The 16,912-nt window shown below is 43.2% G+C and overlaps 1 protein-coding gene across 1 annotated transcript; it reads right to left on the reverse strand.

Moving 5' to 3' along the window:
• Positions 1–111: 111 nt before the first annotated feature.
• On the reverse strand, positions 112–16,902 carry map2k1 (mitogen-activated protein kinase kinase 1). The gene is made up of 11 exons (XM_061221867.1): positions 16,452–16,902; positions 11,322–11,532; positions 9,170–9,316; positions 8,974–9,051; positions 8,760–8,811; positions 6,450–6,574; positions 5,258–5,465; positions 4,570–4,634; positions 4,388–4,446; positions 3,789–3,834; positions 112–937 (listed from the first exon to the last, which is right to left on the reverse strand). Exons 1-11 carry the CDS (start codon positions 16,544–16,546, stop codon positions 824–826), a joined length of 1,200 nt encoding a protein of 399 aa, XP_061077851.1. The 5' UTR covers positions 16,547–16,902; the 3' UTR covers positions 112–823.
• Positions 16,903–16,912: the final 10 nt, after the last annotated feature.

Consider the following 16,912-nt stretch of genomic DNA (forward strand, 5'->3'; position numbering starts at 1 on the left):
TGGTTTTCTTTTCCTTCTCTAAGCTGCTCCAGTTGTGTAAACATTTTTCAAGGCGTCACCATGATTCTGAATGAAATGGGTGTCTAAAAAGAAAACGCCAAAAAATCAACATTGGTAAACCATAAATTTATTATATGACATTAAATGTTAAAATTTGCATGACATTTTCTTCAAAATAGCAAAACATTAATTCAGTACACAAGTTGCTATACAGTTTTATAATATATCCTTAAGAGCAGCTGTCTTGGGGTCTGTTGAAGGAAAATTTGAACTTCTGAAAACTACCAGGATGAGTAACAGCATGCTATACAGCAGACCATATAGAGCAGTGAGTTTCAAACATTGCACCTTGAAGCCAAACCAATGCATGTTGACATTTAGCCATGCAGTTTTAAAAGAAAGGCTGTTTACAATTACAGATTTCTGCACTGTGATTCATAGTCTGGCTTCTGCAAGTTTTGGAATGACCACTTCATATTGAAAATAGACCAGGTCACACACCCAGGGTTCTCCATATTTGAAAACCATCTCTTTGCCTTTGTCAAAATGGAAACTTATTGACTGCATTGATCCAAAGAACTTCTATACTTTGAGGTCAGGTTCTCACTTAAAACACTTGTCAGCCAGGACCATTCAGGTGGTTGAGAAACCCTGCACTTTTACAAGAGATCACTTATCTCGCACATCAAACAAAGAGGCAGTGATTTGCTATGGCAAAGTGACAAAGACCTTCCTTTTAAAAACGTGAAAAAACATTGAGAAGCGTTGGCGATTGGCAGGACGGGCCGCCTGGAGCGATGAGCAGCACAGCCTGTCTTCAGATTCACACTCCCACACTGTGGGTGGGGGTGTTGGGCTGGTTTAGGCCGATGGTGGTGCACAGCCAGCCTGCAAAGTCCACCTCCTCTGCCTCTGATTGCTTGATGAAGGAGTGGACCTAGAATAGTTAAAAGTAGGTACTTTGTTTTCTATTTTAAGTGGTACATGTTTATCCTAGGTTAACTAAGGCTTACTATTTATTATTTATATACAGTATGCACTGGTCTGTTGTGGTTGGTTATCCATCCATATCCATCTTGTTTCTTTACAAGCCAAATGCAGTGCTGTGAGTCCCCTCCAAACATATTGGGGCCGCAAGGTCAATTCCTTTGTTTTTGCTATACACTGAGGACAGTTGGGTTTGAGGTCAAAAGATGTACATCTGAATTTCAGCTTTTGTTTCCTGGTATTTGTATCTAGATTTGTTAAGGAAATTAGAAAATCACCTTTTTTATCAAACCGCCAAATACTTTTCGGAGGGGACTGCATTTGTCTCTGAATTGTTTCAGATCTTTAGAGAAGATGTAATATTAGACAACAAACCAGAGTAAACAAAAAAACCTCAAATTTCTTTAATGAAAAAATGTATCAAGCAGCTATTTCACCCATTTGAAAAAGTAATTGCCCCCTTGAATTTAACTGATTGCACCATCTTTAGCAGCAATAATTGCAACCAATTACACTTCCTGTAATTTGGTAATCAGTTTTCCAATGCTTTAATTCCAACAATTTGGTAGGTTTTGGAGTATGAACTGCTTGTTTCAGGTCCTCCCACAGCATCTCTACTGTGTTCAAGTCAGGCCACTGCAGGCCACTGCAAAACTTTCATTTTGTTTCAGCCTTGGTGAACCAGGTGGTGCAACCAGTTAGGTTTTAATGTGGCGATTACTGATATGGGCGTTTGATCACTTTTTCCTTAAGTATAAAAATGCGTTTTGTGTTTGCTCTGCTTGCCTTTGTCTATTATATTTTGACAAAAGATCTGAAACATTTTGGGTCCATTTCACAGACAAATGAAGCTTAGTCTTGTTCCATTTCATCCCTCCTGACCGCCAGAGGCGGTGCATAAGCACTGGATTCATCACTGCGCTGGAGAATTTGAATATCAATGAATATCATCACGTGACTTATGACGTGGTACGGCATAGGTACCAGTGTCATACTCCAGTGCCTCTCATCTTCTCGTTCTCGAGACGCAGGAACTGAGAATGGACAGAGTGAGCAGTCAGGGCTGCTTCTTATTGTTGTGCAGCCCTGTGACCTATTGTCGGAGCTATGGTATCCGTCCAGAGAAGCATTATTGCAGGCAAGATCGTGTGCATTGTTTGCCTGGTAAGAGTATCATTAAACCAGCTGACGGTGTAGCTTAGCGCCCTTTATTTCATTACTGCTCTGACCGAGTACGTTTACTCTGACTTGGCATAGCTTCTACTAATGAATTCTACTTGTGATGGGGATGCCCTCCCACTTTCTGCCGTTGGGACTCAGCCTAAGGCCCAGACACGTAGGGCAACAGTAGCTGAAGTGGCTCCAGCTAAAATGGCTAAGCCGAGAACTAAACACCTCTCAGGAAAGGAGGAGGGGCTATCTGCAGAGATTGAATCTGCAGCCTCAACGCTCAGAACATAGTGAGCTGGAGCCCGTTGAACGCTCCCTGCCCCCTGAATGGGTGTGCCGGGAAGATGCACTATCTACATCAGAAACCTGCTTTCATGATGAGAGGCAGCACAGATGTATCAAATGCTAACTCAAGAAGCCAGTCTTTCCATTTGGAGGAGGGGTCTGATATATCAGTGTGCGGTGCTGCCATTCGGTCTCTCCCTGTCCAGGCCCCTGTACTGAAGGACCTGCCTTACCTTGATGGCTGGCTAATCTGCCCAGTCACGAGAACAAACAATGCCGGGACACCCATCTCCTACTGAATCATGTAGAGAGCTTGGGAGCTTGCTGCATCCCAGCCAGTCCATCTTATTCATCACCATATCATTGGACCGCTTGGCCTCCTTGCACTACGACGGCGGCAAATGTGGCCTCCAACTGAACCCCAAACAGGACAGGAACACCAATGTCCTGATTACACAACAACGCTCTGCAACCATGAAGGTGGAGAGAGGATTCAGTTGTGGGCGTGCCTATGGGTTCCATCCCCTCCCGCCGGGAGGTGGTGACAACAGACATTTGGAATCACTTGGTCCTTGGAGCACCTAAATCAGCTGGAGTTGAGAGCTGCATTTTTACCTACCCCTACAACACGTCCTGCCAGTCCTGTGGGGCAAGCATGTTCTTCTCCCCTAGGACAACATGTCAACAGTTTTCCACATAAACCACCAGGGGGGGCACTAGGTTCAAGCGATCCCTGGATCTCTCCCAACAGCTACTCTCCCAACAGCTCTCACCAATAGAGTGGCGACTCAACCCGGAGGTGGTTCAGGCGATTCGGAAAAGCAAACGTGGACTTCTTCACTACTAAGAGAATGAGTGAAATCCATACCCTCTCAGTGAGCCCAATGTGCCTAGTGTCACCCAGTGGCCTAACCCAGCATTTCAAGCACATCATCAAGTTTTGTCGCCCTAATTCATCAACCAGTCTATCGAACTATTGGCTTTCCACCCACCACCCTTCCAGAATGAGGAGGAATGGTGGAGGAACCTCCTTTGCCCTGTTCATTCCCTTTGCTGTGAGGCAGACAGACCAGCTCTGTATCTGCTATGGCAGTAAATACAGGGGTGCAGCCCTGTGTATTAGTCATCCAGTGCTTATGCACTGCCTCTGGCGGTCAGGAGGAATTCATAGAACCACAGTTACATCTGTAACTAGCGTTTTGTAAGGAGAATTTAGTCTTGTGCAAATCCTAAGAAATTCCAACATTAATTATCCTAATGTATCAGTAACGGGAATGTACAAATACATATTAGCATGCTGTACATATTCTCATCATTTGGGAATGTATGACCATGACAAAACTTACCATCAACTGTTTCAGGTCTGCTCTTTCTGCTGGGTTCTTTATTAAACTGAAAATACACAGTTCAATCCATTAAATTGGAAATTATGGGAAAGTGATGTAATTTACCATATGCCTGTAGCATTTACTGATTATGGACCTAAAAAATGAGGTTGTGATTTAAATTGTGCAACACTAGAGATTACCCTCGCTTCTAAATTATTTTATGAAAATTTGGTGCTAAGTTTATAGCAATAGAAAACTTTATGCAGTATGATCAAACCCTCTTCTTTATACAGGACACATTAGCTAACAACATATAGCTATATCTATGTTGTTATAAATGGAATAACAAGATTTATAAGGTGAAACATAGGTAGATGGAATGCATGTGCTCTGATGGCTAATTAATGGCTTACTTGGCTAATGGTACCTGTGTGTTTGTTCCTAGGGTACAACACAATTTTTAAGCCAGATTGGTCACAGATTGGTAATTGTTTGTAACACCAGTAGGTGGCACAATTTCTGTTATTCTAGTTTGAATAAGTAATAACCAATTTCTCAATGGTAAAGTGCTTGTCATTGTGAGCATATGGACAATTGCCAACACTGCTCTCACTTACCATTTGTTAACAAAGTCTTGAAATTCAGAACCAAAAATGCCTGGCAGCTTAGGTGGTGGCTGAAAATAATGAGATGATTAAATTATATAAGTGCAAGTGAACACTTACATTTAATAGTGGGCAAAGAGTAAACAAACATGTTATTTCTTAAACTTGCTAGAATATTGGAAAGTCTTGCATACCTCATTGACAATGTAGTCAAGCAGCTCAAAAATAGCCATGGGAGGTCGACTGTCTGGCCCATATGCTGTCACAAATAAAGAACAGAATAAAAAAAGGGACACATCAGATTTGCACGCTGCTGTTGTGTAACCCTTCTTGAGACCTGTTTAGGAAATTGTATCCCATTTGCAGACTGGAGCATACTTCTGTTTGCCTTCCTTCCGGTGACTGCAGCACCCAGAAACTGGCTTTTCAGCCTGATCAATTTCCATCAGTGTTGGGCGGTGCACTGTAATGTATACGCAACTGCTGGGTACAGCTCCAGACCACATCCATACAGAATACCACACAAGGGTGAATTTCCAGTGCTTGCGGCTGAGGCTACATTGCAAATACCTCGCTCATTTAGTAACTGTCTTCAGATCAGGAGCGATCAGTCGGGGGAATCACTTCACATGGCCTGGTGTGTGCTGATCAGGAATCAGCAGCAGGGGCAGTTAGGCTGGTCTTAACTCTCCCTGATGGACTTTATTTAGTGAAAAATCTTTCCAGAATAATGGTGGTAAGTAGAAATATGTTGTGGTAAGTAGAAATATGTTGTGGTACAGAAAACCTCCAACCAAACAGGATGGAAGAGAAAGCTTGTATGACCATAGCCAGAAGGTATGGGATGATTAACTGTGTGCAAGAAGGACAGGGCTGACTCACAGCTGATCGGTCTGCCAGGAGACCTTGGTTTGTGGGAAGCCTCACTGGACGATGCATCGCCCTCCACCGGGAAGCCAAAGATTTGCTCCAGCTCCTTGGCATCAGGCGGCGGGATGGGGAATCGTCCTATGGCCATTTCCACCAGCGAGAGCCCCATGCTCCAGATGTCGGACTGGACTGAGTAGTGTGTACCCTGCAGTCGTTCCGGCTGCGCAGCAACATGGTGAAAACAAAATGGCCTCAGATTGCAAGTGATTTCAACAGGAATCTCTTAGCTGCCATTATCCCTTAAATGGTAAAAACTGCAACAATATGAGTGGACTGCATGCTACTCAGGGACTACAGGTAGGTCATTAGGTTTAGGTCTCCAGTAACCATAGACAAAAATATGAACCTCCCACGCATATTAAAGAAGTGGTTTGATTGGGTTTAGCCTTACTACCAGCTGTTAGTGACTGGCTTGGGGGGCATAATCTAAACCATGTAGGTTCTCTACTACTTTTAATTTTCTTTCAGAAGTGTTGAATTGAGCTGCAGAACTCTTTACATGTATTAAAATAGGATCTCCTGCAGTAGCCTTGATTGTGAAAAATCTTACAATGCTGGCCACAGCCTGGTGTGAAATCTGATACCACTGCATTGCAGTGCAGCTCACAGAGAAACCACCTTAACAGTATATTGTCATCTAAAAATAAAATAGTAGGCTATTATTATTTCTGAATACATCCAGTGAAACTTGCATAAAGCAGGACGGCCCAACCCTGTTCCTGGAGATATACTGTCCTGTAGGTATTCACAACAACCCAAACCAAGCACGCTCAACAGCTAGAGCTGCTCATTTTTAGAAATGGCTGTGAAAAATTATGGTTGAAATGAAAACCTACAGTAGATCTCTCGGAAAAAGATTGGGCAACCCTGTTATAAAGTTTATCTTCACCCCAACTGATATTATGCAGTATCAATAGTGATGCCTCCTATATGTTAAACCCGTTTTAGAGCGCAATTTCGTCATCACTATGCAACACAGCAGGCATGTTTCACATAGTGTGCATGTCCACTTCCTAAGAAACACAATCAACGTAATATGGGCCACACTGGCTTTGGACCACAATGTCATTTACGAATACGTGGTGTTACGTAGCGATGGTCTGCACACAGCAAGCACAGTCATGAGAGAAAGAAGAGTACTCACAGACATGTAGGAGCGTGTGCCTACAAAGGAGTTGGCCATGGAGTCGATGAGCTGACCACTCACTCCAAAGTCACAGAGCTTGATCTCTCCACGAGAGTTCACCAAGATGTTGGATGGCTTGACGTCTGATAAAAGAGGGTGTGTCTTTCAGGGTGAGGTGCTGCTTTGGTCCTTCAGAAAACCCTATGGAATCACCATTATCTATAATGCGTGCTTTATACTGGAATAACATCAACTCTTGAGTGAGACACAGAGAATAAGCTGCCATTCAATTACCCAAAATCCTTTATATACTGTGTGTCTGACAGATCTCTCAGCAGCAGTATCTCACCAATGTAATTGTTATCTTGGTTACAGCTTGCACATGTGGGTGCACACGTGTGTGCACATAAGAATCCAAGCTAGGTTGTGCCCTGTTCATGAAAAGCTTAGTTCACTTGTTCATTTAATTGCTGTAAATGGTAAATGGTTGGCATTTATATAGAGCCTTTATCCAAAGCGCTGTACAATTGATGCTTCTCATTCACCCATTCATACACACACTCGCACACCGACGGCGATTGGCTGCCATGCAAGGCGCCGACCAGCTCGTCAGGAGCATTTGGGGGTTAGGTGTCTTGCTCAGGGACACTTCGACACAGCCCAGGCGGGGGATCGAACCGGCAACCCTCCGACTGCCAGACAACTGCTCTTACTGTCTGAGCCATGTCGCCCCATGTATGTACAAAAAGCATGCTGTGCTTGCTTTTTGTACATACACACAGTAAGCACTTTATTAGGTATTTATTAGACTTATTTGTTAGACTTACTAAGTCTTCTGCTGCTGTAGCCTATCCACTTAAAGGTTTGACGCTCTTCTGCATACCACTGTTGTAATGTGTGGTTATTTGCATTACTGTCACCTTCCTATTAGCTTCGACCAGTCTGGCCGTTCTCCTCTGACCTCTCTCATTAACAATGCATTTCTGCCCGCACAAGTGCTGCTCCTTGGATGTTTTTTGTCTCTGTAAACTCTAGAGACAGTTTTGAGATACTCAAACCACCCTGTCTGGCACCAACAATCATTCCACCATCAAAGTAACTTAGATCACATTTCTTCCCACACATTACAACAGTGGTATGCAGAAGAGCATCTCTGAACACACAACACATCATAAATATAAGTGGATAGGCTACAGCAGTAGAAGTAAAAAATAAAATAAAAATAAAAGTCTAATGAATACCTAATAATGTGCTCAATGAGTGTACATTTTTTATGCCATATATATGCCAGCTTGATGCAATGTATTATTTAAGTTCAAGTACATTAAAACATCTCTACATTTCTTCTCCTGCAAGAAATAAAAACTGACCTATTGGGCAAGTATCATTATCAAAAATGATGGTCTCAACACTGCATTGAGTACAGCGTTTCTCTTTTGGTCTTGGTATTCTTTTGTGGTCTCCTCTTGTGGAGCAGAGGTGTGAGAACATGCTGTAGGGTATGAGAGCCCCGGTGTAGGCATAATGTTCCATCCGAAACAACTGATCAGAGCGGGCCGCACATAGCCCTACAGTCTCACAGTTATACGTGGGAGGCTTCCCGAGCAAAACAAAACTCTTATGTCATGGACCAATCAGAAGACAGAAGCTGACAAGAATTCAGATGCTATTGCAAGTGGCTCATACAACTAAAGCAGCAGGTCTTGGTGCAGTGACTCGCCAAATTGTCCAGCCAGAATTGAATCCTGACCAATCACCTCATTGTCTCCCATAATGGGAGCAATTTTATTGCCTGGGCATTTTCTGCCTCATTGCACGGTAGTGATTCATCTTGTTGATGGTTGTGTGTGTGCCTATGCTAGTTGCATGTGTGAACTGGTGAAAACATATTACAGCAAATGGACAAGCCTTCAAATGCCACTGAATGCTCAAAATTGGGTGAAAAAGAAAACTACAGAATAAAATGGAAAAATAAATACTAAAGAAAAGATTAGCTATGTGAGAGATATGTCTGTTATAGCCTTTGTCCTTTGGGTTTTTTTATGCTTATTTTCAGTTTAAAATATGTAAGAATATAATGATTAAACTTAAGAGTATTATTAATTCAACGGCAATATACAGTATGCATTTCTCAAGGAATCATACCAGAATGAAACAATTTTTAAACTAACTACTAACTAATTAAACTACTAAATCCAATCGGGATTTATCTCCAAAGTGCCATAAGAAGACTGCCAATTATTCTATTTCCACATTGTTAGCCAGCCTTCTCAGAAGACCAGCCAGCAATCCTGCAAGACTGGCATGGAGCAGAAGCAGCACACTCACCTCTATGCATGATCTTGTGCTTCTCTCTCAGGTAGGACAGACCTTTGATCACCTGTAAGAGGTAGATGCGGATCAGCACTGTGCCCTTCAATAACAACCGATGTAGTTTGATACCAGATATTAGATTGTGAGCACTTCATTCTGGCGAGTGCGTGTGTACAGTTGAGTAGCTGTTCATTCCCTTGGAGAACAGCATGTCGCGTCAGATACCCACAGCGATGCTGACTTTGCCCAGGATCTGCTCCGGGATCTTGCCCGCTTTCTTCAATGACTGATCCAGGGAGCCGCCATCCTGGAAGGGGGAGAGATGAGGCAGAGGAGTGACATCGGCGGTCAGAGCAGTGGCTAGCGTACGCGTTAGCATGATTTCCTTTGTGTGCTCGGGTGGAGCGGGACGGTGCGAACAGTACCATGTGCTCCATGCAGATGCTGATCTCTCCGTCGCTGTAGAAGGCCCCGTAGAAGCCCACGATGTAGGGCGAGTTGCACTCGTGCAGCACTTGCAGCTCCCGGATGATCTGGTTCCTGATAGCTGGCTTGATTTCCAGGTGGATCAGCTGCAGATCAACCAAAGCAGCACATGCTGGTTCACTGTCCACTCACACGCAGCTCATGCACACACATGAATACACACACACTGATCAAGTTGAACCTTGTCATATTAAGTGACACATCCCAGTCATTGTCTGTGCTTTGAACTTATGATCTGCCTGCTTTCCTTAGATTATTTTACAGTTATTTTTGCATGGATGCAAAACCATTGTTTAGCATACAACTGGACAGACCACAGTTTTTGGACATTTAGTTCATTATTTGTTTTCAGGAAGATGTTATGCATGGCTGCAAAGACCACAGGTTCAGTGCCTACCAGGATCATACTGGTCAAGTCCCATGATATAAACAAATACATTGGTTTGCAAGCACACACAGTCAAATGGAACAATACTGCAAGTTATTAACTATCAAAAGTTATAGTATAGTATGAAATATGTGTCATACTGAAGATTTCATCATTTTGTTAGCTCCTGGTGCTGCAATTTGTAAATCTCCACATCATTTGAGCCCTGTTCGTACACTTTCTATACTGAAACCAGAGACTGGAACAGGCAATATTTCTAATATATATAATTTAACTGTATATTTGCATGTGTGTATTTCATATGCAATATGGATTGTTCACCTCTTTCCTAGGTTTATACCTCAGTATCACATGCAAAGCAACCTTTACTGCCTCAATGTTAGTTTCTAGATATATTGGGATATTTATATATTTTATTTTTTCTATTTTTTTGTGTGACTAATGCTGTATGCAGTACAATGAAGGAGGTGTCATGAATTTTTCAGCATCCATGACATCTCACACAATCAAAGATGGGAAACTGATACTTCCACTGACCTCAGATTTTTTAAATGAAGTATCGGAGATGGTGGCATAAAATCAATTTCTGGTGGAGGACTCTGCTACTAGAGAAAAAAAGCTCCATGCTGGCAGTGCTACTCTATATCTGGTAGATTGTCAAAAGAGGCTTTTGGGTGCTAATGCATGCATAGTGAGAAAGCGGGGGATATTCAGAATGAAGGTGTGAAGTCCTTCCTGTCCTCATGATGCAATACTTAGTCTATGGTCTACTGTAGGCAGGAGACCCTTCAAGGAGTCCTGACCTCACAGTATCATGACCTCACTTCCTGAAGCCCATTAACTTCCCACAGAGACATTTATTCTGGGTGAGATACTGCAGTGTGGTGATGCAACTTCTGGCCCTGCCTTACACAACAATGTCTTTGTACTGGATATACAGTAGATTCATATTATGAAACTGCAGAAAGATCATTTAATATGCAGAAACTGCAGGCTTTCACAGCATGTCAATCCATTTTGAAGGCCAGGTTAACCAAGTGATAATGATTCATCTTAAACAGTCACATACAGTATAACCCAATGTAATTCTTAGCACAGAAATATTTTCAGTGCTTGACACATGCTCCTTATGAATGACACTGTATTCTAATCTTCAGAGGGATGTGCCTTGTGAGAATTATTTTCAATACAGTATATCAATTATATAAACTTATTTATTATACGATTTTGTCATTACTCCAGTGTTATTCCATAAGACGGAACCTTTATAATATGTATTTAGTGTCAATGGCCATCTCTTATTCTGTTTATTTTCTCTTAATAATAAAAACATGAGTAATAGAAAGTCATATTCTATTACTTGTTGAAGTGTTATTGACCCTATGAATGCTGCTAATGGAGTGAGAATAGTCATATTCATTGTTCTGTGAATAAACATGCAATTGGGGGCAATTAAAAAAACATTAACCAAGAAATTGAGATGATTCAAGTACATCACTAGCAACTTGTCAGCAGAGAGTATTATCTTGCCTCTGCAGGACTGTATAAAAACCTGGTCTTTCCAACAAATGTAAAAAAGACCCTTGCGGAATGTTCCCACCTTTATATACCACAATTCCCTTATGCATCGATTGCATTTCCACTTAAACTGAGTTTAAAAAAACAGCTCGGAGGTACGCAAAGGAAACGACATCACGGGTTACCTTCCGGGCCATGATGAGCCCAGAGGGTCTGTGTGAGACCTTGAAGACCACGCCACCATTGCCGGCCCCCAGCTCACAGATCTTTTCAAAGTCATCGTCCTTCAGCTCGCCGACTTTCTGCTTCTGGGTGAGGAAGGCTTCCAGACGCTTCCGCTGCTGCTCGTCCAGCTCCAGCTCCTCCAGCTTCTTCTGCAGGGCCTCCAGGTTTGTCCTGGAGAGACAGAGAGGCCACGTGAGAGAGAGAAAGACACAGATACACTCTGAGATTCTCATGGTTTAAGAAAAACACTTGGAATCCAACGGGGACATCCTACGCATATGCGCTTCTGATGGCCTCCGCCCACTAAAACAACATTACAGTGCTACAGACTTTGTGTGAGCTGTGTGCTTCTTGAACCAGACTGACTTAAAATCCTGAAATTCGTCCTCTTTGTGTGGTGCAAGATGGGAGGAATCGCTGTCAGTTTTTTGCAGCAGGATTAGCACACGACTCACAGTGACAATAAACAACTGGAGTTGTTAAATGTGTTACTTCATTACTTCATTACATGTATAATTTCATTCAGCAAAGGAACATTAAATTATTATATAGACCACAGCTGAATCAGAAGTTAATTGCAGATTTTAAAATGAAAAACAATGTCTTCATGCATTTTAAATATTAATTCAATCCAAACCACTTCAGCAATGCCTTTAGCCTTTTTCAATTTGTTATCTTAAAATGTCTGGGTGCAGTAACAGTTGTAAGACTCAGTATATGCTAAACAAATTCCTGAGAAGGCAAAAAAAATAATTCATTCATTAAGATGATGTACATGAGGTTGTTTCAGGGGTGTACACTTCCGATTCCAAGGCTGAATCCTGTTGACAGTTTGAATGTCAGGTCGAGCCTGAGAGGTGTGCTCGGGTATGTTCTGTCCCAGACCCCAGCTTAAGGAAACTGGAAGTTCCTCTGGCGTGCTTTGCGTCTCCCCTGGCCCTGTTGTCATGGTGATGCATTTCCTTTGCAGTTGGTTTGCAGAGTGAACTCCCCTGACCCTCTCTATAGCAGCCGTTCTCCTTCCCTCTCTTGCAGCATACCTGCATTCACCTTTTTTTTTTTTGTATATCCGAACACAGACAGGACATTTTAGCATACAGGGTAAGAGCCATACTGCTTATTGACTCACAGAGTCCCTCCCAGTCCCATTAGGAATCCCAGTCTGGCTTCTTGTTCGGGTGGAACAAATGTCCATGAGATAGAGATAAGATCTACTAATACCTACTAACATCTCATATCTGGCAGACACTGAAACACGCTTTTCTAAATCTGCATCTAGGCAACCCAATAAATCTACATTAAAGTGAGTGGTGAGCTCCAGGGGCAACTGAGTGCATCAAGGACCTCTTATGTCCACCTCATTTGATATGCAAATCATGCTTTTTCAGAGCTGGTTTAGGCAGCACATCCTGAGTGCGTGTTGTCTACATTTATCTATTTGCATCTCAATATGATTAGAGCATGATAGCACCATCTGGTGAGATGTTTCATCAGGTATCCTTGGTTGATTAGTCTCATTACAAAAGCCAGGAGAACTGGAGAGCATCTTAGATACAGTCCATCTGCCATCACGCTACAGTCTGTCTTTCTATGCCACATCTTTGCCCAGAAAAAAAAGAAAGAAATGGATGAGTAGCTACTTGTATTCTTTTTAAGAGCCGCAGAATAACCATGGAGACAGCATATTGAGTGTGGGTTGTGTGGGCGGCGTGGGCGTCTCGCGGAGGTGGGAACTGTTGACTGCAGGAAGAGGTGGAGGGTCAAAGATATGGGAACATGGAGAGTATACTTCACAGAGCTTGTGGGAAGGACAAAGAGAGTTTTAGCTCCAGAGACTGCTGAAGGTTAGTCAGGAATTAGGCACGATACACAACTGTGCATTCCCACCAGGAACCAACACCCTCCCCGTTATGAAATTCACTTCAAAAGCAGCCGCGCCCTACATTTAATAGGACAGCTCTTGAAGAGCAGCATTGAAAACAAAGATGAGCTCAAGGTCACGCTCTACATTCTCCACAGAAGTGTGTGTAGAAAGAAGTGCGCAATCTTCACCGCTCATCTGAAATGCTAGCCTGAGGCCGCCCCCGGAGTGGCACAATTCTGGCACTGCCAATCAGGGATTTGGGATTGGGGTGGGTGAGGTCATCTCCCACCACAGGGAGGTCTATGGGTGGTCCTGCCAGAGGCACACAGGCCTGGACACTTAACTGAGCTCTTAAGGACGCCCACATGTCGAACTGAACGTACGCTGCAGAAGAGCAGTGGCACTTTGCCTCGTCTCCCTTCCCTCTCCCCGCCCTCCATTTCATGTCACGACGCCTGCTTGTTAAAACCAAAGCCTGCTAACTATAGGGCTTGTTGCACAGGATTTCACAACAGAACGATGCCACTAGCAGCTCAGCCGCATGTGTAGCAGATATACGTGTGTGCTCATATATGTATGTGCCTGTGCGTTTGTGTGTGGTGAATGTGTGCGTGTGCATGCGTATGTGTGTGTGTGCGCATGCCTGCCTGAGACATGAAAACTCTGAAAATGTCACAGCACAGCCAACAGGAGCAGCACCAAATGTTATACAGCCACAGGGATCAGCACTGAAAAACAGCTGCTTCTCTTGGGGGGCAGAGGGGGGGGGGCAGGGAGAGGGGGGGGGTGCCTGACAAAGGCCACCGGGGCAATGAGACAGGTGGAGGCATGGCTGGGGGGGTGCCCAGCAACAGAGAGGTCCATTCAGTGAGCCTCACACACCTCTGAGGCCGCCATTCCTGCGGCAACGCATTCCATTTCTGTGATCATCAGACGGGCTTTCATCGTTCCCCTCACCTCAGAACCCTGTCGCTCTGTCAGTCTGGGAAGCCAGTGAGCAGAATAAAAAATTTAAAAAACCTCAGTCAGACTCCGTGCTCTCGCACTACCAATCAGTGTAAAAACAAGTGCCACAAAGACAAAAAGAACCTAAGAACAACCCACCTTTCTTTCATACCGGTTGTACATGTCGATGGGGAGGGGCAGAACTTAAACCACTGATTTAATTAACTGTGTGTCCTGTATCCTCACTATATCAGATATAATGTAATGCCAATGGCACAAATTTGGAAAAATGCATCTCATGAATTTATCAGCTGTTCTGGGACTGGGGGAATGTGCACATTTCAATCGTAGCAAAGGATCACAAAATTCTCTTTGAACCACCTGTCGCTGCCCACAGTTTGAATGGATGCCACTGTGAGCTGGAGCTCTCCTGTCTACCTTCTGGCTCTGACACAAACCAAACTTGTGCTCCTCTTTGGCAGTACTTCAGCAGATATTTCTTGTCCACTGTGAAGTGGGAAGAACATGCTGGGCGCCGGCAATGATGTCGCCCGGAGGATCAGTCCTTCCGTTCTGTCCAGCTGGTTGCCAGAGTTTTGCAGCATTACTCACAAAAGAGGAATTCCAGTAAATCCCCCCCACCTCCACCCCTACCCCAAACCCCACCCCAACAAACCCCCAATACCAAGTTCCACAGCCCTGGAATCTGAATCCCTGGCCTGGTTCCACACAAACATTCCACAGCCCAGCACGCCACAGCCTGCCCACTGCCCCTACTCAGTACTGTGTGCGTCTTGGGGAGGGGGGGGGGGGTGAGGAAATTAAGACATTGTGCTGGTATGTGTGACACACAACGGTGTGTGTTTTCATTTCCTACAAAGCCCAACAGGAAAGCAAAGTTCCACATCCACAGAAGCTTCCGGAAGCCCAATCTGACTGCAGTGACACAATTTTATCTGTACTGCCCGCTGTTAGCATCACGTGTGCAGGTGGCAAGCTGTACACCACTGAAGGATGCCTGTAAGTCCTGCCATTTCATTGCCAACATTTCTGTCACTGCCTCCTGCAAGCCCTCCTACAGCCGCTTGATGGAGGACTGTTGTCCACCTGCATGGCCCATAAACAGCTTGCTCACACAAAAGCCAGTAATTTGCACAGCTGGCTCCTGGCCCAGAGGTTTTTAATGGTTACCCCACGGTCATCCAATAAGAACAGCCACGAGTGCCAGAGACACTCCGTATTATCACTGATTCTGAATAAGGAGCTGGCAACCAAATGCACTAATGATTCCTTGGGACTTGATGGACAAAATGTTCTGTTGTTTAAAGAACAGAAACTTAATATCATGATTGATCCACCATGGATGCTTAATGGGGTTAAAGGGATAGTTACACTCGGATTTCTGTAAAAAGAAGTATACCGTCAAAATGGCTCACCATCAACATTCATTTAAGGACTTTTCTTGAATTCTGCATTCAGAGAGACCTCTGTTTCCGTAGATGCACAGCACGCACAACACACATCTCTGGCTGAAAAATGGAAGAGAGACTGGGCAGTGTGCTTATGCTGCATCCACAGAAAGATCACTGCGCATGGGTGATAAGACCTGATTGTTTGAGGAGCAAACAGGTAGCCCATTATTCCAGCAGCATCAACTGACAAAAAGAAACGTTACAAATCATATGATATTTCATTTTTAATTAAACCGCGCTTTTCCTCGTGAAATTTAAAAATGTGTCCTATCGTCCTTAATTTGATTTGCCTGTCTACAAAACAAAATAAACTGAAAATGTTCTTGGATTAAAACGATTGAGATTCAGACATCAGAATCACGTACTTTTTATTATAAATAATAAACAAGGATAGGAGGCAAATTCAGTACATGCAGATCTTCATTTTGCTATATCAATCTTAAAAGTATTTTGACACTGCTGAAAATCAATTGGACAAACAGTTCCCCAATAACAAACTCGCTAGTAAATAAGTTGATGACTAAGCTACGAGCAAGTAAATTCATGTAGAATATTCTATAAAAGTAGTACCATGCAATAATTCCTATCACGGCATAGTGTGGCTTTGCTGTTTATGCATGTACATAGATATTCGATAAACATTTTTGCATGAGGTCTCGTGTTTAATACGCCAATAAAATAGTTAATCGGACTAAATAAAACCAACGCTCAAAATGCTTTATATTGTTGCCAATAGTGAAAACCTTGGGATAGACGTAAATCACTTCTCAATCACAAAAAAGGAAATGACCATCCTTGGGTTCACTTACTCCGTAGCGCTGGTTCCGTTGATAGTGTTTCCATCAGGAATTGGGTTGAGTTGGATCGGTTCAGGCTTCCGTCTCTTTTGCATTTTGTCGCCCATATACTAAAGAAGCTCACTTATGATGGTTGATAAATATATCTAGTTTAAAATATATATATATATATATTGTCTAATCGCAAGCTATCCTCAAGGTTTTACACGAGAAAGAACCAGGCAGCAATCTAGCTGTAGATGCACCTACAGCGTCTATATTAGCTATAACCTTAGTAAAATTCAACCCGTTACTCTATAACAAGCTTCTTCGTTCAGCAACGAGAATACAGCAATTGCCTCATCACAATTGTGGTACAGAAATAATTTGTGGATGGGTGGATGGTACTGTTCTTGAGTGAGACGTGTGTACGTTCACGAGCATTAGTTTAAAGCAGCAACTGCGCAGATACACTAACATTTAGGTGGATGCAT

The sequence above is a fragment of the Conger conger genome, chromosome 15, assembly GCF_963514075.1.
Source record: "Conger conger chromosome 15, fConCon1.1, whole genome shotgun sequence".
Classification (NCBI taxonomy): Eukaryota; Metazoa; Chordata; class Actinopteri; order Anguilliformes; family Congridae; genus Conger; species Conger conger.

Excerpts from the sequence above, each read along its gene's own strand:
- map2k1 (XM_061221867.1), bottom strand. The coding sequence starts at position 16,546 with ATGGGCGACAAAATGCAAAAGAGACGGAAGCCTGAACCGATCCAACTC. Across the intron at positions 6,575-8,759 it reads GCACAAGATCATGCATAGAG|ACGTCAAGCCATCCAACATC; the intron begins GTGAGTGTGCTG and ends CTCTTTTATCAG. Across the intron at positions 938-3,788 it reads CAGACCTGAAACAGTTGATG|GTCCACTCCTTCATCAAGCA; the intron begins GTAAGTTTTGTC and ends TAACTATTCTAG.